Source organism: Rhineura floridana, chromosome 10 (assembly GCF_030035675.1).
Source record: "Rhineura floridana isolate rRhiFlo1 chromosome 10, rRhiFlo1.hap2, whole genome shotgun sequence".
Lineage (NCBI taxonomy): Eukaryota > Metazoa > Chordata > Lepidosauria > Squamata > Rhineuridae > Rhineura > Rhineura floridana.
Window position 1 is genome coordinate 68,617,881 of NC_084489.1, and position 26,740 is coordinate 68,644,620.

General features: G+C 42.6%; 1 protein-coding gene across 6 annotated transcripts in view; it reads right to left on the minus strand.

The window, feature by feature from the left end:
- Positions 1-8,635: 8,635 nt before the first annotated feature.
- Positions 8,636-26,740, minus strand: part of PARD3 (par-3 family cell polarity regulator) — a 770,287-nt gene continuing 752,182 nt past the window's right edge. For all 6 annotated transcript variants that reach the window (XM_061585584.1, XM_061585585.1, XM_061585583.1 and 3 more), the window contains 2 exons: positions 22,215-22,342; positions 8,636-10,758 (listed from right to left, as the gene is read on the minus strand). In XM_061585584.1, coding sequence (XP_061441568.1) covers positions 10,365-10,758; positions 22,215-22,342 — 522 coding nt within the window. In that variant the 3' untranslated portion in view covers positions 8,636-10,364. The remainder of the gene's footprint in view (positions 10,759-22,214; positions 22,343-26,740) is intronic.

The following is a 26,740-nucleotide window of genomic DNA, read 5'->3' on the forward strand; positions in this document are numbered from 1 at the left end:
GAGGAGGCCCAAGAGAATATCATGGTCGATCGTGTCAAGCGCTGCTGAAAGATCAAGAAGGACTAACAGAGAAACTTTCCCCCTATCTAACTCTCTCCGGAGGTCATCCACTAAGGCCACCAATACGGTCTCAGTTCCATGACCCGGCCTAAAGCCAGACTGAGATGAGTCATAGTAATTTGTCAGCTCCAGAAAACTCTGGAGCTGAGAGGCCACCACTTTCTCAATAATTTTACTTAAAAAAGGTAAGTTGGACACAGGATGAAAACTGTCTAAGCAGGACGGGTTCAAGGAAGGCTTTTTTAATAAGGGAATAACGATTGCTTCCTTTAGGCTTCCTGGAAGGTGGCCTTGCTGAAGGGAAGCGTTGATCACCTCACTGATCCGGTTTGCAAGTCCCTTTCTGGACTGTTTTATAATCCAGGAGGGACACGGATCCAGTAAGCACGTGGTGGGTCTCATCCCTTCCAAAAGATTATCTATATCAGCAGGATGGACAAGCTGAAATGAGTCTAAAATGGAAGAGCAGACAGTAACAGTAGTAGAGGGCATAGCATCGATTACAACGTTATTAGTGTCAAGATCAGAACGAATCTGGGCAACCTTAGTACTAAAATATGTGGCTAGTTCTTGGCAACGGGAGGCAGAATGATCAAAATTCAGCTTATGTTGATCATGATTAAGCAGATCCTTAACCACCCGGAAGAGTTCTTTTGGTCGGCTGTCAGCAGACGAAATGGCAGCCGAGAAAAAGGCTCTTTGTGCCGTAAGTCTAGATGTCATATAATGCTTCAAAAAATTCCTAGCCTGAAGTTGGTCAAAAAGGTTCCGTGTCTTCAACCAACGACGCTCTAAGCCCCTGTAAATCCGTTTCATATCTGCCAGCTCTTTAGAAAACCATGGGGCAACTTTAGATCGAGAATGAGTAAGTGGACGTAAAGGGGCAATAACATCTATAGTCCTGGACATTGTATTGTTCCAAGAATCTACTAAATCAACAATAGAATCACTAGTTCGGGGAACGAAAAAATTTTCAACAGTAGATAAAAAAACAATTGGATTTAATAATCTTTTTGGGCGAATCATTTTTAAAGGATTCTTTCCTCTAAAAGGAGTATGTAATGGTGGTATTTTGAATTTAATCAAGTAATGATCTGTCCAAAGTAGTGGGCGAATAGATAAGTCACTAATTGTCAAACCCTCTTCATCAGAGCCAGTATAAAAAACAAGATCAAGAGTATGACCAGCTCTATGTGTGGGTTCCTTAATTAACTGCAATAGTCCCAAAGTGGTCATAGTCGTCATAAAATCACGGGCCGCACCATATAAAGAGGAGTTGACATGAATGTTGAAGTCTCCCAATACTAACAGTTTAGGGGAAACCAGCATTAGTTCCAAAATCAAATTCGACAGCTCCTGCAAGGTGGTTATAGAGCAACATGGGGAACGATAGATCAATAAAATTACCAAACCATTCTGACTGCCAGATTTTAGACTAAGGGCTTCAAACCCAGGGAGAGATGGGAGCGGCATTCTAGTCAAAGAGATGGTCTCTCTGTATATTATTGCTACTCCACCTCCAGGATCCCCAAGCCTGGGTTGATGTAAAACCAAGAAGCCGGGCGGGCAAAGACTGATCAAGTTCACTCCGCCAGCTTCATCTAACCAGGTTTCGGTAATGCATAATAAATCAGCTTGTTCATCCAAAATAAGATCTTGGATAATCACAGATTTCCTATTTACAGATCTTGCATTAAGAAGCAGGATCTGAGATCCAAAAAAAATTATTTGGAGAAGAGGTCTGTGTCTCTTTTTGAGCTAATTGTACAGGAATTAGTAAGTGGCGGTATGCTCTACCTTCCGTGGGGCGGTCATATGGTGTCAGCTGATTATAATTCCCTCTACCCAATATTGTGGGGATGGGATTTCTATCAAGGACCCTTGGTAAACACCCACCCCGATTCTCCGGGAAGGGGGGCATACGAGAGGAGGTCAAATCTAATTGTGATGAAACTCAAAAGGGAGCGGCACCAGATTCTGATAGAGATCTATATCTAAGAGGGTCTAAAAGCGATTGGTCTCCAAGGGAAGCAGAGAGTGCCGAATCCGCCATAACAATTTTTTCTGAGGAGCCACAGGCAGTTTCAGCTACTAAATGATGATTAGAACTTTTTGTACTCTGTGACAACCTGTTATCCTGCAACAGCCTAAGGAGATTGAGCCATGTCAGAAAAATTAGGGAATTTGGTCACTAGTTCTTCAACATGGAGCCCTTGGGGTATCAGAAACTGACCAGCTGGCTCTATTCGTTTAGGATACTCAATTAAAGATGGAGATACAGCAGAAAAAGACGCCGATACTTTATAGTCATTACAGTTGGTTGAGGAGTCCCTAGAACTCATCAAAGCACCTAGGCTAGGAGAGGGTGAGGGAACAACACGATCCTGACATGAGTCTCTTAAAAGTGGTGATTGATCGTAGGAACTCAGTAGGGCTCCTGACCACTTAATAATCAGGGGGGAAGGAGTCGCCAAATTTAAAAAAGTATCTATGTACAGAAATACCTCGCTCCCAGAGCCAGAATTTCTTGGCTAAAAACAAATTGACCAATTTACAAGATACAAAAGAAAACAATACTGTAGACTCAGTGGGAGAATTAGACAAGACAACAAATTTAACTAAATCTTTAAAATTAATTGGACCGATATGCCAAGATTGAAATAATCTCAAATAGTACAGTTTTAGATTAGGCGGTTGTACACAGAAACTAGGGTATGGTAAGTGCGAGAGAACTATTGAATTCTGCTGGAGTTGTAAAGACCAACGATATATAGATTCTTTCTTTACAGAGATTTGATTCTGCTCCGTTGTCTGTGTCTTCATAGTGGAAGGAGAAGGGGCTATACCTCCCAAAGGTGGTTGCAATAGCGGGGGGGGGATGCTTCGTCGGAGATGTCACACCTGGTATATGAGCTGAGGAAGATTGTCCCGAGCTCTTCCTAGTATGTTCAGATGAAAGGGCATACTCTAATAATTTAAAAAGTTTACGAAAATCCATCTTTCCTCCCCTGGGACGTTTATAGTTCTTTATATTCTTTGTTTTCTTTATTTGGATTATGTTCTTAGATCGTTTCTTCTTTTGCCCTTGATTTTGGGACACTTTCTTCTTCATAATCGGAGAAGAGAGATTAGGCGAAGGATTCTCAATGGGAACATCCAGTTTAGTTGGTGATAGTGACTTCAAGAACTCTTCAGTGAGGGTTCTTAAAAGGTTGTTGGTAACAAAAATAAAATCTATTATGGATTTCAATTGGTCAGAAAATATGGCCAGGTGAAGAGATAAAACAGAGTCATTCAAGGGAAATTGGAGAAGACTTAAATCATCATTGGAGACAGAGGGATTTTGGATTTTTGAAAGATCTTCAATTTGAATAGAAGGTATCTTATTTGCCAGGGATTGAACTGTTTGAATTAGTTCTGATTCTCCTGAATGCTGCCCAGATCGAAGCTCTGCCTGAGCTAATTCCACCGCTAAATTTGGGGTGGTTGGTACAGAAGACTCTTGCAATAGGTGGAATACTTTAGAGTCTAGGGACCAGTCAAGTTTTTCATTATTTAAAGTATATGCTGGAATGGAGCTAAGATTCACATCAGGGCTTGGCTCCTTCAAATCTTGACCTGTTGTTGAGCAGGAAGAAGGGTGCGGTCCTTCTGTTTCTCTGTTCTGTTCTGATTCTCTGTTCTCTCCATTCATTCTATGTTTCCAGCCAAAAAAGTGAGTAATCTTAAGTTGTTTCTTATTCTTACTCTTTAAGATATCCTTATCTACCAGTATTGTTTCTTGCTGGAGTTCTTGCTGGAATTCAAGATCTCGGCACATTCTCCTTGTGAAAACCATAATTAAGCAGCTGGGTAAAAATAGAGACTGAGTGGGAGTTGTGGTTATAATTTAGAGTTTAAAATTCACTATCCCAGTAGCAGAGCCACCACAACATAAACAGAGGCTATTAAAATAAAAGTTTAAAAATAAAAATTTAAGAAATTAAAATAGAGGTACTCATAGACTACTCAATTCTCCTCCACAAGGCCTCAGAGGACATCAGGCAGCGTCTTTCCACCAGCAGCCATCTTGCTTGTTCGTCTCCATCTCCGCTCAAGCCGTCTCCTATCTTGCTTCATAGCTCTCAGCTCCGGAGTATACCAAGGAGCTGAATGAGCTCTACAGAGGAGATCGCAGGAGCGATCGTGTCCACAGCTTGGGTCATCTCCGTATTCCACAGATTAGCCAGGGCTTCGACAGGAGCGCCAGTCCTATCAGCCGGAAAATTCCCCAGAGCCCTTTGAAAACCTTCAGGATTCATTAGTCTCCGGGGGCCGACCAATTTAATAGGTCCCCCACCCTTGCAGAGGGGAAAGGCCACTGAAAGTCTAAACTTCAGCAAGCAGTGATCTGTCCATGACAAAGGAGGAGATGTAAAACTCCCCACATCCAGATTACTATCCCCATGTCCAGTAGCAAAGATAAGGTCGAGAGTATGCCCCGATGTATGTGTTGGGCCACTAACATATTGGGACAGCCCCATGGTTGTCATGGCATCCATGAAGTCCTGAGCCGCCCTGGACAAAGTAGCCTCAGCGTGGATGTTGACATCCCCCAATACTAATAGTCTGGGGGATCTCAACAATACCTCCGAGACCACTTCCGTCAGCTCAGTTAGGGAAGCCATTGGGCAGCAAGGTGGGCGGTACACCAAAAGGATTCCCAGTCTGTCCCTCTGGCCCAACACAAGGTGCAAACACTCCAGACCAGTAACTGCATGGACATGGTGCTTGGTGAGTGAGATGGAACTCTTATAGACCACAGCAACCCCGCCTCCCCGACCCTCAGATCTACCATGATGCTGAACCAAATACCCCAGTGGGCAGAGCTGGGAGAGACTAACTCCTCCCTGTTCGCCCACCCAGGTCTCGGTTATGCATGCCAGATCGGCTGCCTCATCCATAATCAAATCATGGACGAGGGAGGTTTTATTATGTACCGATCTGGCATTAAAAAGCAGCAACTGGAGATCTGAGAGTTGGCTGAGAGGACAACCAACAACCCTGCGGATATGAGAAGGACCGGAACGAGGTACAGCCACTACATGTCTGGGTCGCGTTCCCCTTACCTGGCATGTCCTTCTCATAACACCATACCTCCCTCTGCCCGTCACTACGGCAATTGGGGCCCCCTCAAGTCTCCCCGCTTGATGGAAAAACCTCTTCCCTTAATGGTCACTTAGTCACCCTTAATGGAACAGTTACTGATCTAAGAGAACATCTGACTTTCTCAGAGGAAATCTTCTAACAATGGCAAATGCTAAAAAGACTTTCATAGGGTAGCGCAAATATCTGCAATACTTGCTTATGCAGTTACTTCAATCAGGATTTTCTGATTTTCCATCCCTTGTTTTGCACTGCACTGCATAAGTGATTTGATTTTTGGAAAGGACCTCAGTCCAATCTACACATACCTATAAGTGCAAATTCTGCCACCATCATGTTACCTGATTTTTATGGCATGCTGATTGGTGCTGGGTCATTAGCTGTGCAGAGGGCAAAACTGTGGGTTCACCTCTGTCAGATTTGCAACTAAAATAGAGCCTGTTAGCAACATCAGCTTCAGATTATGAATCAAAATCCACCTTGCAGCCTCACTCCCTTCCATCCCATCCCTTCCCTTGAACCTAGAGTGCAGTCAGAACACATAAGCTGACATGATTGCCATGGCAACTGGCTGTGATGTCATGCAAATAAAGGATTAGCACCGATTTTCACTGCAGGATTGCTCCAAAGGAGATGCTGCGTGAACAAGAAATACAAAAAGGAGAAAAATAGCTTGAATATTGTTAATGGCAAAAACAGAACATTACCAGCATTGTACAATCAGTTTTAAGCAGATGGTCTCTTTCCCCACACCACATCCCCTTTTGATTCCCTTTGTGTCAATGCTCTCCATTAGGACATGAACCCTGGGGGGGGGGGAAGCCTGAACACACACCAGGGAGAAAAACCTTTTTCTGGTGATGCTGCTGCTGAGCTCTTCCTTTGCTCTCCAACTCTTCCTTGGCAGAAACAGTGAAGACCCTGAGGAGCCTATGGTGCCATTAGATGATCAGCCTGCCTCTCCGAATTCGCCCTTTGCAGAAGTTTATGTCCTCTGGAATTATGGATCTACAGGCTTGCTCTTCCCTGCCCCAGTCAAGTTAGCTCTACCTTATGTTGCAATCCGCCCCCAACATCCCTGCACATTTTTCTGACTGCCAAGACTATAGTGATTTGGGCAGCAGCAAGGAAAATAAATTAAAGTAGATGTAGTGCTGGGCTTGGTAAAGTCAGTATCCTGAGTGGGAGGCAAATTGCCCCTTACAGGGCTGTTGGATCACTAACTGAGGAAAGAAAGGGCAAGAACTCTGTCTCTGCAGATGATCTGCATGGATCACCAGAGGAGGAAGGGTTGTGTGCTTCTCTGTGCATCTGTTGTGCATCCATAAAAGAGTCTGTGAGAAAATGTGGGTGGCCACATCCATCACTGGCATATGACATAAGGACATAAGCATAGCCTGCTGGATCAGGCCAACGTCCCATCTAGTTCTTACAGTGGCCCATCTTGTTCTCACAGTGGCCAACCAGTTGCCAATAGGAAACCTGCAAGCAGGACGTGAGTGCAAAGGGCACTCTACCATCTGCAGTTTCCAGCAACTGGCAGCAAATTCCATAGTTTAACTATGCGCTGCGTGAAGAAGTACTTTCCTTCGTCTGCCCTCAATCTTCCAACATTCAGCTTCATTGAACATCCAAACGTTCTAGTGTTATTAGTGGGAGAAAAACTTTTATCCACGTTCTCCATGCCATGCATGATTTTATACACTTTTATCATGTCACCTCTTACTTGCCTTTTCTCTAAACTCAAAAGCTCCAAATGCTGCAACCTCTTCCCTTCATCGTTTTGGTTGCTCTTTTCTGAAGCTTTTCCAGTTCTACAACCTCCTTTTTGAGGTGAGGCAACCAGAACTGTACACAGTATTCCAAATGCAGCCACACCATTGATTTACATAATGGTATTATGATATCGGCATTATGATCTTTCCTAATGACCTGTGAAGGGTAAATGCAGTCCTTGGGCCCAAAAAGGCTATCAACACCTGCCACTGAGCACTGGTTCATCCAACTGATAGGGACTGTGTAGGGAAAGGGCTGTAGCTCAGTGGTAGAGCATCTGTCTTGCATGCAGAAGGTACCAGGTTCAATTCCCAGCATCTCCAGGTAGGGCTTGGAGGGTTCCCTGACTGAAACCCCAGAGAGCTGCTGCCAGTCAGTGTAGACAGTGCTGAGCTAGATAGACCAATGGCCTCTCTAGTATACTTAGTCAGCCCTGGACTCCTCCTGGGAGGAAGGGCGGGATATAAAACTAATAAATCAAATAAGGCAACTTCCTATATTCCTATGCCATTGGCAGGTTTGTCAGTTGTCCCGTCTGGGAGCGCACCTACTTGCCAATTGCACACAGAAACATCAGTTCATACAATTGATGCTTCCGCACTATCCCTGCTGAGTTGTGATTAGGGATAGCCGAGGTTTTCTCAAATATTGAACTTGACACTGGACTTTGTTGCAGTCCGCATGTTCACTAGCTTTATGATCCAAACTTGTTGCCTGCAAGCTTCTGCGGATTTTCCTGACAAAGGATTTGAAACCACTCTGAATATCATCTCAGCTCAGGGTTGCCGCCTCTGTCACCTCCCCCTCCCCCAGCACTTGCTTTTAGAGCTGGGGCTTTGCAGGTTGATCTTCGCTGTAATGAGGTTTGCTGAAGCAGTGGCAGCAGCACCAGGCAGGGCAAGAGATTAAATGTGCAGATGAGCTAGGGAACTTCTTTGGCTTCTCTCAGTCACAGCCCGGGCTCCTTCTACTCTCCCCTTTTGCAAGTGTAGCACTCTCAGGGCTCTCTTGCCATGTCCCCCTCTGCTGTTCCTCCTCCCCTCCCCTCTTCACCCCATCAGTTCTTATGCCCACTTTTCTGTCCTCCTCCGTTCCCCTGCTGCTTCAAGGCTCTGCAGAGAAAGAGAATCTTTCACTCACTCACTCTCTCACACACACAATCAAAAGGGAAGATGGTGAGTAAAGTGAAGAAAGAGAGGGAAGAGGGAGACACTCCCATCCACACGCACATACATGGAGAGAAAAAATCCATCCTTAGTTGTGATCCAAAGAATGTTGTGCCCCCCCCGGAAACGTCCCAAAAGCCATTGCATGAGGGCTGCTAGCTGTATGAACATGCTCAGAGAGACAGAGAGCAAGCAGCAATATGGTGGTTCTGCCTTGATATTGTCTTGACAAAAGGAATTCTTTCATTACAGAACTGATCAAAGCATTTATTATCCACTTTCTCTTTTTCAGAAACAGTCCTGGCACTCTAATGGGCCCAGAGATCTTTTCCTTTTTTTAAAAAAAGTTAATGTTTATAATTGTTTAAAGAAAGGGAAGTTCAAACCACTAGGAACATGATAAAACAACATCTGTGAAAATCTTTTTTAAAAATTAAGTAACCATTAAATTTTTTGAAAGGATATTCAAAAGGATATTGAAACCAAGATGAAAACAATCTTTTTATTCTAAATTTTCTGTATTTACAGAGAGCGCCGTTTTACACAGTGTTGTAAAAGTCTCTGCGTAAAAGAGCCATAGTAATCCAATGTCACTGTGCTTACATTAGTAACAAATTTTTAACACTTGAGTATATTAACAAAAACAAAAATGAAACAAAAATAACAAACAGGCATAAAGACACAGATACCATGTGCTGAATTTTCACATATATTCTCAAAAGAAGGTTGAGGCAAAAGTAAAATGGCCCAGGTTTTTGTTTTTATAAAAAATACATGAACAATAAATGTTGCTTCTTTCCTTTTGTTCATTTATGCATGATAAGCTGAGCTTTAACACCAGGATTTGCAGGCACTTTAGCAATCCAGTTATGTGTATGTGTTGTGTGTGTATATTTGTGCATGCGTGTTTTTCACAATTAAAGTTCAGACCCTCAAACACGAAACCAGCTGCTACAAAAGAAAATTTCATATACCTAATATGCACATTAAAAATACCTCTGCCAGAGCAATCTTTTTGTTTCAGTTCTTTTTGGACACCAACATGTTTTCACAATGATGCTTACCAATCCCTCCCCATCCCCATTTATCTTTTACTTATCCACTTTAGTGGTTGATTTTTATTGTGATACTGAAGTGTAAAAATATAGTAACATGGAAGCACAACGCAAATTGTCCACAAGGCTTTACAAATAATCAAAAAAGAGGTTTTTTAAAAATGGTTTTAAATTCAAAAATAGAATTTCATTTTATTTTGTTCTGCATTGTTCCCTCCAACAAAATAAAGGCAAATTAAATTATCATGATATATGGAGTAACTGGGCAATGATTCACCTATAATTCATTTTTTTGGGGTGGTGGTTCAATCTTTTCTTTTCTTTTTTGCAATGGGAAACATATATATATATATATATATATATATATATATATATATGTATGTATGTATATGTGTTTCAAAACTCCCCACAAAGTTGCTAAACCAATCCAGAAAGGTCTTTTTCTCTCCACCATCTCCCCCCTTATTAGGCAATGTTAACATAAATATAATTTTCCCACTGATAATATAACCTATATATGATGAAGGTATAAGACAAATGTAACAAGGTCCCCAGGATAAATGAAAAGTATAACTTTTTTTTTTGCTCAGGAATGAGGATAAAGCTTTTTGATAGGACTCAAGAATGAACATCTGCAACGAAAGACAAACAGTATCCCAGCAGACAGACATTTAAATATTTATCACCTGTAAAACGTCAAGGGCCAGAGATCATGAGTGGACATTTGCCTTACTGCTTATAACTGATACGTACCTCTTTCCCTCAACCAAAGGTACCGCAATGCATTCTTGAATTAAAGACCAATTAATGATGCTGGAACCATACCTCACTGAAGAGTTGAACACCTGATATCAAATGCAGTGGAGCAGACATTGATAGCATATGACTGGGCTAAGACACTTGATAACTAAGACACACTTGCCTACAGCATGATTGTCAAATGATGGAAAATATTTCCATGATAACACTTGAGACACAATGGCAAAGACACAAGGCCCTCTGATTCTTTGCCTATATTGCTAAAGGCACTAAAGCAAACATGAATTCCTTAGTACCTCCTTTTTTAAAAAAAAGTTTATTCCTCCCCCCTCTCCCAAAAATACAGGTATCTTCATATGAAAATGTTCCTTTATTGCGTGGGATGTTGGCCTTTTTCTATGACTCAAGAATAAAACGGCCTTCCCTTTTCTGGTGTTTGTAATCTGTTGAGTCTGGCAACCTGAGATGGTGAAGGGGGTACATCTTGTCTGAAAGGACCTTTGGGAGTGGCATAATTTGGGTCCTGAACTTTCTTATAGGAGTCATAGTTGCTGGACCCTTCAGAAGTTGTCTTTTTTTTCAGCTGCTGCTCTTTCCGCCTCTGCTCTTGACGCAACAGCTCTTGAGTTTCAAGCATGACCCGAGCGTTGAAGCCATGACCTCCCATGTAGCCGTTCCTTGAGCCCTGATAACTGGAATACCTTGGGTTGTCTTTTGCACTTTGGAAACCTTCCCCTGGAGGATAGTTCTGCTCCCAAGAATCTTGAGAAACAGAGCTTGCATTTTTCCGGCTTTGCCTGAAAATCAGAAAAATATATTTGTAAATATACTCAATTACATAAAATATTTATTTTGTTTCTGGAAAACACTTCTAGTCCCAGCTTTTCTGCCTCAGTATGAGGCACCCAAGGCAAGCCACAAAGTATCCATATCAATGGAAATGAAATGGACTGCCTTCAAGTCAATCCTGACTTATGGTGACCCTATAAATAGGGTGTTCATGGTAAGCAGTATTCAGAGGGGGTTCACCATTGCCTCCCTCTTGAGGCTAGTCCTCCCCAGCTGGATAGGGCCTGCTCAGCTTGCACAGCTGCACAAGCCAGCCCCTTCCTTGTCTGCAGCTGACAGCTGGGGGGCAACTGGGCTCATTGGGACTATGCAGCTTGCCCATGGCTGCACAGGTGGCAGGGCATGTAACCCCAGAACCACTCACTGTGGGAGTGATCCTTAGGTGGCCCTTGACATCCAGGAGACACAAGCAGGGATTTGAACTCACAGACTTTGGACTCTCAGTCAGGCTCTCCTCCCCACTGTGCTTTACCAGCCGTTATCCATATCAATAATGAACCACAAATCAATACTGAATATTGGTTACTACTACCAAACAATAGTTGTATGGGGGACAACAGCATGAGAGAGTCTTCACCTCCATTCTCTACTTGGAGGGATTCCGGAAGGTATCTCACTGGCTACTGTGGAAAACTGTATGCTGAACTGAATGACCCTGTGGTGTGATCCAATGGGGCTCTTTTTTTGCCCCCCCCCCAAACAACAGATTCTGAACTTGCCATCTAAAATCCAGCAGTGAAGGAGCTAAATCGATGTCCTTCAGGAAGAACATAAGAAGAACCCTGCTGGATAAGACCAAAGGTCCCTCTATTCTAGTATTCTCTTCACACAGCAGTCTATGGGAAGCCAAAGAACAGGACAAGAGTGCAAAAGCACTCTCACACTCATGGTCTCCAGCAACTGGTGTTCATGGAGCCTTTTCCTACATGAGTTCCACTTCGTACACACTTATTAGTGAAAAGGTCCTCTTCTGCATAACCATGGGCAGCACACCCAAAGACGAACTGAGTGTTGTCCGATAAAAGGACTACACTATAATCAATACAACACAGAACTGTGATCAGTTAATCACATGCAGTTTGTTCTTTGTTTTTACAAAAAATAGTACCAAGAAATCCAATGCATTTAGCTGTATCTATGCTGTATTTCTTGACACTGACCATGACCCAGCAAGGCCTAAGCATGTCTCTGTGTTCGATTGTGGCTGATTTCTTTTGTAATGGATCTGACTGTAGATTCAATTACTGATGGTGGATACAATCCAAATAAAGTTACTGGCGACTCATTTACACTGATTATCCACTGACCAGCTGCTAATAATAGGCAGAAAAACAGGGTATAAAATTAAGGGAAATAAATGAATGGAATTCAACAAGAATTAGCTGGTTTTAATTTTACTGGGCCGTATAGATTTAGCTCCACATATACATGAGTAGTCTCCTTTAGCACACTCATGTTCCATCTTATGCTATGTCCAGATCAACACCATTGTCACATTTTCCCCCCTGCTGGTCTTAGAAGTCTTCGAGGGAGTGACAACAGTTCAGACAACATCTTCCATCATGTTGGATTCCCAGATGATGATGTCATCTTGGCAGCTGATAGACGTCTTCCTCTCCCCCCCCCAAAAAAGTGTCTGCCTTGTTTCTTTTGCTTAGAGTAACCAGCTATTCTTCAATGTAAAGGTGATCCTTGAGGCACTCCATAATAAATATTCACAGTTTGACAGCTAGAACTGTAATAGCAATTAGAACCTTCAACAATGATGCTACAATAGATCTGGATGTGGGACATTAGCATGCAGGGGTTTGGCAGCCCTGACTGCCAAAAGGACTGTCTTTTGCCTTAAGAGCAAACAAGCTCACCCTGCTGCAGATGAAAACTGTTTACAATATGTGCAAGATCTGAACACTCCACCACAAGGAATATAAGCAAGCCAAGCAGAACCCAAACTATAATTGTGTAGTGGCACATATGAAGTTGCCTTGTGTACTAAAACAAGCCGTTGGCTCACTATTGTTGATTCTGATGGGCAGCAGAAACACTATCTGTATTGTATTATGCATGAGATGGCAAAACCTCACCATATGCACTGCATGCATTACAGAGGAAGGGGATTGTTTTATGCACAGGAATGGGGCCATTTCCAACATCTCTCAAGAGAAAGGGAGAGACCGAATGTATGTGAGCAAGATACAGAGAAGATGGAAGTGAGATACTATTATGGAGGCAAAAGAGAGTTAATATGCTGGCAAGGAGTAAACAAGGAGTTATGCATGCTTCCTTGGGCCTGCAGTAAGCAAACAGTGTTGCCTTGAAACCACTGCCACTTGCCTGCAACTCCTTCCAGGGCAGGTATGGCTGACTTCAGAGGTGGCCTGCAATTCAGCCTGGATTTGCACATGTATGGGCATGGACTACTTCTGTTCTTCTGCCCACCTCTCAGATGAGGGCAGGAAAGCTGCTCTTGCAATGGGGGAAAGTGGGGAAGATGAAGAGACTCTACCAGTCCCCACTCTGCCAGCAGGTACAGCTAGATAAGCTTCACTACACACAATGAACAGTGTAGTTCAGAGCAAACGTGCACCAGTTCCTGGTCTCCGCATTCTAGGTAGTTCCTTGTTTACTGGGCTCCCGTTTACTCTCTCGGCAGTAAAGCATAAGAGTCTGGATCAGGCCAATGGCCCATCTAGTCCAGCATCCTCTTCTCACAGTGGCTGATCAGATGCCTATGGGAAATCTGAAAGCAGGACCTGAGTGCAACAGCATTCTCCCCTCCTATGGCTTCTGGCAACGGGTCTTCAGAAGCATATTGCCTCCGACTCTGGTGGCAGAGCACAGCCATCATGGCTAGTAGCCATTGATAGCCTTATCCTCCATGAATTTGTCTAATCCTCTTTTAAAGCCACCCACGCTGGTGACCATGACCACCTCTTGGGGGAGTGAATTCTATAGTTAACTGCACACTGTGTGTACAATACTTCTTTTTGACTGTCCCGAATCTTCCCATATCCAGCTTCACTGGGTAGCCCCATGTTCTAGTATTATGGGAGAGGCAGTAGCAGAGTACCACCTATCACAATAGATGCCTTTGCCAGGGAGGGACATGGCAATAAGATGATGGCCAGTTAGAAGGTAGGGCTGGGGGAAAACCTCAGACACAGCCTACGGACATCATTGGAGACAAGGGTCAAGGGACATCTTGATGGGGTTGCTGTTGACTGGCTGATGATGGACTCTGCTGCCCTCATCTTTCTTGATGGGAAAGGTGAGGTGTGAGGGAAGCCTTCAGAAGTGCTGCTTTGAATAGTGGCTGAAGGGGAGGTAGGCAGAGCAGAGAAAGCATTGGATGGATGCTCCCGGTCTCCTCTGAAGCTGGCAATGTTCCACTCATCCACCCCCTTGAGCTAGCACTTGAAGTGGTGGTTCCCAAAGTGGGGAATTTTACAGTTCCATTTGAACTACCACCATGGAAGGAAACAGCCAAGGAGAGACTGGCAGGGTGGAGCAAAAGGCTCCGCAGGCCACATTTGGGCTGCAGACCATCAGTTCATCATCCCTGGTTTAAAGTCTAGACTTGGACACAGTTGCTGCACTTTGAAGAGTTGCATAAAATAACAGAAGAGAAATTCTGCCAGATGTGGGTTTTATTGTCACTGCAGCACTGTGACATGTTGCCCTAAAGAGGCAACAAGACCCATAAAAGTGCAGAGGATTCACACTGATGTGAAACCCGTGGAGTTTCAGCAGGCATCCGCTCTGTTAACTGTTGGGTGTCTCTTTAAGACCTTCTCAATGCCAGCATACCTACGCAGTTCTCTAAACTTCATTTTGATTAGTTAGTTATTTTAATGATTATTTTTATTGTTTGTATGGTGTTTTGTTTTATTGTATATGTTATTGTATATTTTGTACATTACTTTGATATTTTATATGAATTGCCATCTACCTTAGTGTCTATTCATAAAAACAAGCGTCAAGTTGTTTTGATGATGATGTAAGCAGTTTCCAGGTCCCTTCTTTGTTGCGAGTTTCTAGGGGTGAGCTGTGTTTGGGTCCTGGATGAGAGCCACAATGGATGCATGGAGTCCTGGATGAGAGCCAGGAGCCTGAGAGGGTGTGTATATTAGAAGTAGAAGGAATGGATATGGGTTTTATTTATTAGTAATTTGTATTGGTGCAACACTTGTATATGTAATATTATGTATTTTTGTAACATTTGTTGTTGGTTTTTTGGGGCATTATTTTGTATTGCGTAGCATTATAGGATGATAGTATGATTATTTCTGTATGTTTTTGACATTTCTATGGTTGTAAACCGGCTTGAGTGCAGTGATGTAGAACGGTGGTATACAAATTAAAAATGAAATGAAATGTTGTTGATTTAATTCAGGGGTGGAGGGCATTTAGCCCTCCAGATGTCGCTGAACAGCAACACCCATCATCCCTGGCCACTGGAGTCCAACAGCATCTGGAGTGCCCAAGGCTCCCCAGTGCTGATTTAACTAATCAGCAGACTTCTACTATTTCTGTGTTGTATTTACAAATGTGACCCCACATTTATTTATTTAAACTTCTTATATTGTGCCACTCTGTCCATTGCGGTTTAATTATCATGCAGAAGAATAATATATGGAACTAGTTAATAAAACAGAAAATAATAATCAAATAATAGAATATTTCAGTACAAAAAGAAATCACAGTGGAATCTATTGGACTCAAGAACCCCAGAGACCACATTTCCCAAGGTTCTTTTCTCCAGAGACACTGAGCTTTCCTTTTATTGTCCCCAAAGAAGGCAAGAAATATTGGGGAGGGAGAGGGGGGAGATGTTGTTGCCTGATGCTCTGCTACTAGGTAGATTTGGTACCTTGGATAAGGCTAAGGACAATGATAGGTAATTTATGATGCTTTCTTCTGTGGAAGATAATTCAAACCTCCTAATATCATTGGTAGTAACACAACATGTACAGGCAGCCTTGTGATCTTGACATTTAACTCCTCTTTCCATAAAACTAAAGGCCATTATGTGTACAGAAGTATATGGAGTGAGATCTCTAAGTGAATATATATTTTTATCCAGCATGAATCATTCATACTTTGTTTAGGTTCAGATAAGCTTTCTAAAACAACTTTGCTTCTGAATCACTTTGTGAGCCCAGTTTCAGCCAACTGAATGATCCTCCCAACAGTCTGAAAAGGGTAAAATTTCTGAAATTCACCCAAACAACTTTTCAATATCAGGCTCCAACTTCAAGTGAACCTGACTTTTTAAACAGCTTCATATCGAAAATGACAGAGATTAAGCTTTATCTAATTCTGTCCTTTAGCAATAAGGCAAGCAAGACTGGGTGGACTGTTTAACACCACTTTTGTGGGAAGATACCAGAAAAAATGTATGTGTTTTGGAAACGAGTTATATTTATAACTGCATGAATATAGATTATCTATGAAGCGAGGAAACAAAGAATCAAGTGTTTATTAATTTGTTTGTGCACAGATGTTTTGTAGCACAGACCTTGAACAGTTTCCCTTGAACTGAGAATATATTTTGCAGCTCAGCAGAAGGTTATTCTGCAGTCCCCTGTAATTCATAAATGAAATAATAATGCACTACATCTCTTTTAGACAAAAAAATTACAGTTTATCACAGACGTAAATTGGGAAACTATGAAAACGCAGTCATGTTATAATGATCTTCCCTTAATTAAGGAGACAAGAAAAGTGCTTCTGGTTCAGACTAAAAGTTGATCTAGTCCAGCATTTGGTTTCCCACAAGGGCCAACAAGATGCTTTTGGGAAGCCCACAAGCAGGACTTGAAGGCAATTCAAGGCTGAGAATTCAAAGGCTTATAAAATGTCATCTTTTTGGCTATAGACCCAGGGATATGCTAGCAAAGCCCTTGAATAAGGGCTTGCAGCACATAACTCCTTGACTTAACGACAGCCTGCCCCAAACTGCTGCTCTCCAGATATTTTGGACTACGACTCCCGTTGTCCCTAACCACTGGTGATAGTCCAAAACATCAGGGGCTGGCGATAGTCCAAAACATCAGGAGGGCACCAGGCTGGGGAAGGCTGACTCAAGGTGTCCACTCTCATGGTTTCCTTCTCTGTGTCAACCCCAATTCTCACTAACCCACCTAATCCTCAAGTACATTAATTCATTGAAAAACCCACCAAATACCTTCCAGAAAGTTATTCTTTTGGCTTTTACAAAGATTGTTCCCATTACATCAAAATGAACCGTTGCCTGACCGCAATAATGGACTGGATGAGAGTTAATAAACTGAGACTCAATCCAGACAAGACTGAGACACTGTTGGTGAACGCCTTCCCCGCTCAGATGGTGGATGTGCATCCTGTTCTGGATGGGGTTACACTCCCCCTGAAAGAACAGGTCCGTAGTCTGGGGGTTCTTTTTGACCCTTCCTTGTCTCTTGAGGCTCAAGTGGCCTCGGTGGCACGGAATGCATTTTACCATCTCCGTTTGGTAGCCCAACTACGCCCCTATCTGGATGGCAACGACCTTGCCTCAGTTGTCCATGCTCTGGTAACTTCGAGATTGGATTACTGTAATGCACTCTGCATTGGGCTGCCCTTGAAGACAGTTCAGAAGCTTCAGCTAGTGCAGAATGCGACAGCTAGATTATTGACGAGGACCAGTCGGTCTTCGCATATAACTCCTGTTCTGGCTCGCCTGCACTGGCTACCTATTTGCTTCCGGGCGAGATTCAAGGTGTTGGTTATGACCTATAAAGCCTTACATGGCGTGGGACCGCAATACCTGGTGGAACGCCTCTCCCACTATGAACCTACCCGTTCGCTTCGTTCGTCATCGAAGGCCCTCCTCCAGGTACCAACTCATTGTGAAGCCCGGAGGGTGGTTACTAGATCTAGGGCCATTTCTGTGGTGGCCCCCGAGTTGTGGAATAGCCTCCCCGAAGAGGTACGCCTGGCGCCTACACTATTATCTTTTCGGCACCAGGTAAAGACCTTTTTATGCTCCCAGGCATTTTAATCACTCTAATCTTTTCAGCTTTTTAATCTTGTATACTCTTTATTTTTATTTTCTGTTTAACTGTATTTGTTTTTATGTCATATATGTTTTTGTGATTTTATTATTGCCATGTATGTATTTTACCCTATGCTGTTTACCGCCCTGAGAGCTTTTTGCTAAGGGCGGTATATAAATGCAACCAAATAAATAAATAAATAAATAAAATGGAAAACCCTCCCACACATCCTTCCATTGCTCTCAGGGGCTACTGTTCTTTTCAAACCCAACCTTCCATTCTGCTCTATATACTTTATTTTGTCAAGGTTCTCTCAAACATACAATAAATGTGATTCAGACAATCTCTGTTCCAAACCAGCCCCAATCAATCATCAGATGTCTGACTGTCTTAGGTGCAGCCCTTGAGTAGTCACAAGCAACCCCCTTTTCCTTTAGAAAACATCTCCCTTCTGGACTCTAAGCTGCCTTTGAGCACTTTTGCTTACAAATCTTGATTTTAAACTAAAGTATGCCTATAGACAGCACTGAAATATTGGAGCCAATTAAATCTGTCAGAAAATTGGAAGTTTCCCAATCTGATACAGATTTTCATGGTAGTCTTTCTATTCCCTCAGTTAATTCTTTTATGATATACATCCACAAAATACATCCAAAATTCACTTTGTTACAAGCTGCACAAGAAAGACTTCCCATAATCGCTATTTCTATCAAGCTCATACTTATTTTCATTATGTGAAACTATAAAACTCCACTACTTTGGAACCCCGTGTTATGATCTACAGCAAGGGTCATCAACTCTCATTGTTGCTGACCATTATGGGCCATGCTGGATGGGGCCTATGGGAGTTGAAGTCCAACAACATCTGGAGGGCATCATGTTGGTTATCCCAGAGCTTCAGAGCAGTCATGATGCGTAGCCTAGCTAATTCTGAGCTACTTTTCTGCTGAGAAGTACACAACTACATCAATCTTTTTTAACCTGAGGTCCACATTCCCTCATGAGCAAATTTTGGGGGGGTTGGTGGGCAGGAGAGACAAGTACAATGGCCAGAGACAAAACTGAATGGAACAACCAATGAGACTTTTGTGCAACAGACTACATATTAACTATGCAAGTCAGAGGTTAGTATGCTCTCTCTCTCTCTCTCTCTCTCTCACACACACACACACACGCACACACACACGCACGCACACATACACACACACCCCTTCTTTTCCCATCCATCCAGGCAAGCAAGAAGCATCATCACAGATCAAGGACCAGGCAAAAGCATTTGAGAGGTGTGTGTAGCTTGTTCAGAGGGTGTGCCCCGGAGAAGGTCCCAAAGGCAGACAGAGAGACCTGGGAGGATGCATGTGGTTCATAGGCCTGAGGTTCCCCACTTCTGGTCTAATGAATATGCATGGCTTGGGGAAGGAGACTGTGTGATGTTCCTGCTTATATTGTAAATATGGTAAGTGCTGTTTATATAGAAGACATATGGTAAGTGGAGTGAAAGAGGGGGGAGTACATGAGCAGTAGAATGCTGGATGATTGGCTGAGCGTTTGAATGGCTGGGAGTATAAATGAAAGAATGACAGTTGAATCTGGGGGGTGTTAGAAGAGGTTGAGGTGGTGTTTAGAAGGTGTAAGGAGGTGGTGTTTGGTGTTGTTGTTGACAGTGAGTCGGAGTTCTGAGGCAATTAGTAAGAAGTCAAGTACCTAACAGAATATAGATGAAACCATACGCTTGTGAAACATTCCTTCAGTAATCTTGTTATTTCTAATTCTTAATAAATAATTTCTTGGTTAAACATAAGCCTGATTCCTTCAGCTGGGAACACATACCAGGGGGAATAGCAAAGTAACCAAGGCTGAACAGTTGTTTCGAATGGTGTTAGCGGCGGATCGGAGGAAAGTGTATCCAGTCCCACAGAGAAACCCAGGGCTGTATGCTTCCGAGTCAAGGGGCTGCGGGGGGTGGGTGGGTTGTGACTAAGGCAGAGACTAAGGCACAGTCTATTGGCTAAAAGGGATACAGAGTGTGGGGTAGTAATGCCTAGCAGGGGGATTTGTTGAAATCTGTGCTAGAGCTGTAAAGGGTAAGAAGAAAACCTGACATTCCTGTCTGCTGGCAGCCACAAGTGAGAGCTTCACTGGTGGTGCTGGGGAAGGACGTCACAGACTGCTACAGTCCCCATGTGTTTATTTAGTCATTTATGCATCAGTGGCGACTGTGACTCCATGTCAGTGGGGCAGGGGAATCCACTCTGGGTTTTAGTCTGAGTCAAGGAGTTGTGCAAGGTGCTTCAGGAAAGTTTGGAGTAAAACTTGGAAGAGATTCCACTGCCCCACTGACAAGGAGCCACCAGCCACCATTGATATGAATATAAGGGGTGTTATGAAATACACCTGAAATCCATCTTTTGCTATAAGACTGGTAGCCTATAGAATACTATAAGAAGGGGAGCTCTATTTCGACCTGGAGAGGCAAGGGGCGAGCCTTTGTTATAGTAAGTCGTGAAGGGCATGTTCACGCAAGTGATACTCTGTAGGTGACAAGTGGTAATACCTGCTAAATGCATTGACTGCTGCCCTCCTTTCTCTGTCAATTCTTGCCACCCTCCCATCTCACTTGTAAACTGAAAGTTAAACCATAGAGCACCAGACTTCTGGAAATGTTAAGCAAGGAAATAGCCAGGTGAAACTCTTTCCTTCTCCCCACCTCATGGCCTCCTCTCCACAGCAATTAGCCAAGATGTTTGAATGGCCTGAGGCTCCCACAGAGAGGCCCAACAGATATGCCAATCTCTTTTCCCTGCCCACCAGGACAGCAAAAGAAAGGTGCACTTTAGAAGCCCACTTACAGAGATTTAAAACAAACTCTTCCTGGCTGGCACCATTTTGAGAACATTTAATACCCAATAGTTATCAGGAAGACAAGATGTGGGCTGCGTACAAACCATACATTCAAAGCACATTTCCTCCCACAAAGAATCCTGGGGACTATAGTTTACTCCCCACAGAGCTACAATTCCCAGCACACTTCACAAACTGCAGTTGTCAGGATTTTTGTTGTGGGGGGTGGGGGGAGGAGTAATGTACAGCCTTCTAGTCCTGGTTTTTATTTTGATTATTAAGATCAGATTTGCCCATAAAAGCTGGTACTCACAAGCTCAAATTTTAGGACTCTTCTCTCCAAGGAGGTTTCAGTTTGTGACTCTTAAGATACCACCTCTCCACTTTGCAGTGGCCAATAATGATAGTCTCTCCTTTGCAGGTGCCCCTGCCACCCTTCCTTATGCTAACTCTCCTCCTCTGAAACTCATTTCTGCTTTTTCCTTGCTTGGTTACTTTTTGCTGCTTTCAGGGAAAGACTATCAAATGTTCCTCTGCATCCCTGACCTTAAGCAAAATAATCTAAGCCAGTACTTTAAACCTGGCCACAGACCTTTCTCTTGCTCATTGCTTCCCCTGCCCCTCTCAAAACACCTTTTCCTCCACTCTTAATCCAGATTTAACCTCCCCTCTCTTCTGATTTCTCCCCAAAGCTTTGTCCAGCAAAGACAGAAAGAATAATCTGGGGAGCTCCTGCTTCCCCCCTCGTCATTTCTCTCTTGTGTGCTCACAAGCCACTTCAAATGTCTCTACTAGATTTATCCCTCCCCAGCTTATTCTTTCTATCTTTCTTCCCATTCCTGTTAAGAAAGTCCCACTGTTGACTCCAGAACTGCAAGTCTTTGCCTTTTCCCCTTATCAGTCACCCCCAAACCTCCCTCACCTGTTGCAATAACAAACTTGGGTCCCTCTTCCTTTCTTTCCCCAACGTCTGCTACACAAACACCTGCCGTTTCTCTGTGGCATGTTGTGCCCTTAAGGTGAATGTTTTGTCACGATTTTCTCTTTATTGCTGTGAGCAGGCAGCCCCTTCTCCGCCTCACCAATGTTCTGCATCCCAGCTTTGCTGTGAATTGCCATACATGCTTTTAGAAATGATTGCCTGTAGATTAGCTTTTAACTATTTTATTAGTTCTAACCTTGTTTAAATTTAGCCTATTTTTAGTGTGTTGCTTACGAAAGTCTGTGTCAATTGATTCTGTTAACAGCTTTTAAGAAATACGCTAATTCCCTTTTGATACAATACCATTTCTTGAGATTTATCTTTGGTGTCCTTGACTACATCAACCCTTGGGATGCCAAATTCCAGAGTGCATTCGAGTACAAGGTCAAAAGATCCTAAAACGAGGGTCAGGGTTGCATGCGAGAACTATAGGGTTGCATGGAAACTGCATGCTTCATAACAGGGGTTCCTCTTAATAAAGAAGCCACAACACTGTAGGTGTTTTCCTCTCAATACATTGGGTTTGGGCACATATTTGCGAAATCTTCTTAGATATTTGCCATACCTGGGTAATGAACTGTACTGTCGCTGTGCTTGCTGGAAACTCTCCCTTTCTTCTTGTCGCTGTTTCTGCATCTGAACTTCAACCGATACAGAATGCCTGCCGCTCTGTGAGTATGACTTTGAACTTGGCTAGGATAAGAAAAGCAAAATGTTATACGTTGATGGTTATAATTTTCAAAAACAATAGTGTTCCGAACAATAAATAATGCTATTTTTCCATGCATACACAATTTATTAAGAAAACCTCTTTCATTATCAGCAAAAAAGGTTCACATTGATTGTTTAAACCAGTAACAACAACAATAAAAATTGTAAACCACCTTTCACATATATGTCCCAGGGCAATTTACAGACACATCCTTAAAAACAGCTAAAATAATTATTAAAATAGCACAAGTACAACTGAGTATAGGTTTAAAAACAACACAAAATGAACACCTGAGCCAGAGATCTTTTCATCTACCTGGAAAAGCTTGTCGAAACAAAAATGTTTTCAATTGTTTTCAGAAAGGACAGGTAGTGGGTGCCTGTCATATCTCAACAGGAATGCTGTCCCACAGAACGGGGCAGCCACACTGAAAGCCCTGCTCTGAGTTACCTATTATTATTATTTTGGGGATTTGAAGGAGAAAATCTTCTGCAGAAAAAAATGACCTTCTGGATATACAAGGGATAAGGTAACCTGCTTTGTACATGATTTCTGTTTAGGATACATTTGAATAGGCCCTTCTGGCTAGGAAATATTATAATACTAAGGACAAGTCCTGCCAACTTTATCGATCTTTGTCCTCTCTGAAGTCTCTTTGAGGTCACAAGGTGAAATCTCAGCCCAGCTGGGTAATACAGATTTTTACATTGACTTCTGCCCTTGTTTGAAAGTTCATTTTGAATAATGGTATAATTCATCCACTGCAACTCATCTGTGTCAGTTAAAATCTGGGAAGCTTATCTCTAGGGTCAGAAGACAGGGCACAAGATGGAGATTTTGAGGAGAAGAAATGGCAAATGGAAAGGAAATTATACGAGTGGGGAAAAATAACCACAGCGGCACAGCGGTGTGTGCTCCTTGCCAGAAGACTGAAAATGCACTCATGGCTCTTAAACTTAGCAATGCTAGCTACACTATATTTATTTATTTATTATTAGATTTATAACCCACCTTTCCTCCAAGGAGTTCAAGGTGGTATACATGGTTCTCCTCTCCCCAATCTATCCTCACAACAACCCTGAGAGAGGTAGGTTAGGCTGAGAGAGAGTGGTCCAAGACCACTCAGTGAGCTTCATAGCTGAGTGGGGATTTGAACTCTGGTCTCCCTGGTCCTAGTTTGACACTTTAACCACTATGCCACACTATGAACAACACTTTCTTATTCAGAACAGGGATAGGGGAACCCTCCAGCCAGCATGGCCAATAGACAGGGATGGTGGAAGTGATAGTCCAGCAACATCTGGATAGCCATTCCTGATTAAGAACCACACCAAGTTTGATGGCTATCTAATGGTATGTCTCCTGCCCTCCTGATAAACATTTAGAAAAGCCAAGTATTTTCTTCCTTAGCCATTATTTTGGCTCCTTTGGGTATCATGGCACTGGAAAAGACAAACCCAACATTTATTTTTTGCCTGTTTTTTGACAATTCAGGTCATAGTTAGTTCAGGTTAGCTTAAGATCCCTCAGGGTCCCAAAGCCTTCCAAATACAGTCATGTAGACTCATTCATAACATAATACTATATATCAGTGGTTCCCAAACATTATGAGTACGGGATCCCCTTTATAAGCTCCAAACATTTCGTGACCCCCTCCACCCAAGGAGGCAGGCTGGCTGCCAGAAATGAAGGGGCAAAGCAGTCTTTTCTTGCAGTCTTGCTTCTTTTTGCTTCACAAAAAGCCCTCTCTTCTCGTTCTGAGCAAGGGTGTCATCAGCAGCAGCAGTGCGAGGAGACGGGAGTCGGTGATAGTAATCCCCTCTTCTTCCTGGTAGCTCCACCCTCAGCCTCCTTTGGCATCTGCCATATATTTTATAGTGTGCCTGAAAGACACTCTGGCACTTCAGCAAAAGTCCTCCCTTCTGGTTTGGAGCAAGGGGGAGGTGTCATCTGCAGCAGCAGTGGGAAGCAGACAGTGTCCAGGGAGTGGGGACTTATAAAAAAAAACTTCTTTACTGTTTGCGGTCCCCTCTGGATTTCTTCATGGCCGCCCTGGAGGTCACGGCCACCAGGTTGGGAACCACTGCTATATATAATACATAATATAATACTATAATCCTGTATTGACACAAAAACACTTCTGAGAGATAGGCAAGGTAAAAACAAAGAAATAACAAAAAACAAAAACAAAGCAACAAAAAAACCTGTCCAGTGTAGGAAATATTTTCAAAAGAGATTCTCTCCCCACCCTACTCTCATCTGCCACAATGCTTAAACATTAGGTTCTTAAACTCTATAGGTAGACTTCAGAATATCTCTGCAGGGTTCTAGAGGTATGGAAGGGTTTCCAGAGGTATAGAACAGTTCTGCCTATTTTAGGATAAGGTTGTCATGTAAATACCTATGTGAACAGAGTCCAAGTGACTCCATTTATAGATGAGTCACTAGACACAGCTGTGAGGGGCTACGCTTTTTTGACACTGCTCAAAACAAGTGGCTGGCATCTTCTATAGTCTTAGCTTCATAGTTTGAGGGCACATGATGGAGCCAGCTTGCTGAAACTGAGCAGTTTTGCATTTGGTCAATGTCTGGATCCAGGCCCTGGGCACCTGGGCTTTGAGTTCTATGTTGGAAGAAAGGAAAGATGTAAGAAATTGCCATCTATGAAGAGTTTGGCTGACTCTAAGGCTCCTTTCAGCGACTAGAAGGAACTTTATGGCTAAGTGGGAGATTGAATTCATGCACCGCCACATGTATTCCATTATCATTCCATATTGACAAACCTAAATTTTTATCTCTCCAACCCCCACCAATCTAGAGAATTTAAAGCAACATCTGAAATATATGACTCTGCCTGGCAACTCTGTCCTTCCTCTGAATGCCTGCCCCTGCCTTTCAGAGACTTCATGGGGGTTACCAGTGAGAGAGCCTTTTCTGAGGTAGTGCCTGGGTTATGGAATTTCTCAAACACCACTACCTTCAGTTGCCAGGCCTAGTTAGTCCTGTTTAGTCAAGCTTTTTAGTAGTAATTAGTATCCCTTGGCTACACAATGCCTTGTTTTCTCTATTTATACACACATATTTATTGCTGGCTTTGACATCTATTCTTGCAGCTTTTCGCTATTATTTAAACCACTGATTTACCATATTACATATACTTTAAATTGTTTACATAAGCCACCTTCATGGCCCTTATGGTGGTGTGGAAATAAATAAATAAATCCTCAACAAGAAGGAAACACCCTGAAGGTCTAAGTCTTATCTGCACTTAACTCACATTGGGGTAGAAAATACGTTTCACAGCTGACAAATGGAAACCCACAGACCAAACACACACACTTATAACACACTGTGACTTTGTAAATGATTCACAAGACATTTGCAGAAAATTACTTCACATCAGTTTCATTTCACATTTACACGCAATTTTTAATCCTGGCAACAATATACAACATGAACAAGAGAAGGAAAATACCCCCCCCCCCAAAAAAGTGGAAAAATGTATTTTCCTGCATTGGGACACAAATTGTGTGCTGAGTATAAGTCCCAAACTAGTTAACACCTGTACAAACAGGGCAGCACAAGGCAAAGTATAATTATCATAATTCTTGAAAGTTATCAAACAAAGCTGGCTGCGTCTTAACTGTGCAAATTACAAAGAACTCTGGCCTTGTCTGTGAGGAGATGTATGACAAGCATTGACCTTTTATATCAAATAGCGGTCAGGGCCAGCATAACGCGCAAGGCTGTATTACACAAATAAATATATGTTTATGTCTTTCACAATGAACCTTAAGTGAAATGATCATTACTGCTTTGAGCATTTGTTAAGGAAAGCACAGGAGAGAAGGAAGTTCAACAGGAAGATTGACATGCACAACGTTATGAGATCCTCGTAAGGATTCTTATTTAAGATCTCAGTAGTAGGCATGTGCTTTCTTAGAATGTCAGAGCAGTTGCAATCTCATGCAAATATTATGCATATGCAATGGTATCAGAAAAACATTTGGGATTTTTGGAAGGATATAGTTGAGAGCTACAGCCTCTTATTTATTGCCTAAAGAAGAAACATCAAGAAATTGTGTGAACGACTTGTGTACTGAGGCAAATATAAGAATAGCCAATATGTGGGAAAAAGCAGAAAGGTTACAGTGGGAGCAAGGATGAAAATGATCTGGATTGTGTCTTATGACGTAGTCTCTAGTGCACAAAAGCTTGGGGCACAACTAATGTTTTAGTCTTCTGTAATACAATAATTATTATTTAGTGTGTATATTTACATTGCAAAATCACTAGTTCATCTGGCCGGTGTTGGTTCCAATGCAAAACAAATGCCATTTGTTTTACTAATCTTTAAAGTCTGTATCGGTCAACATCTT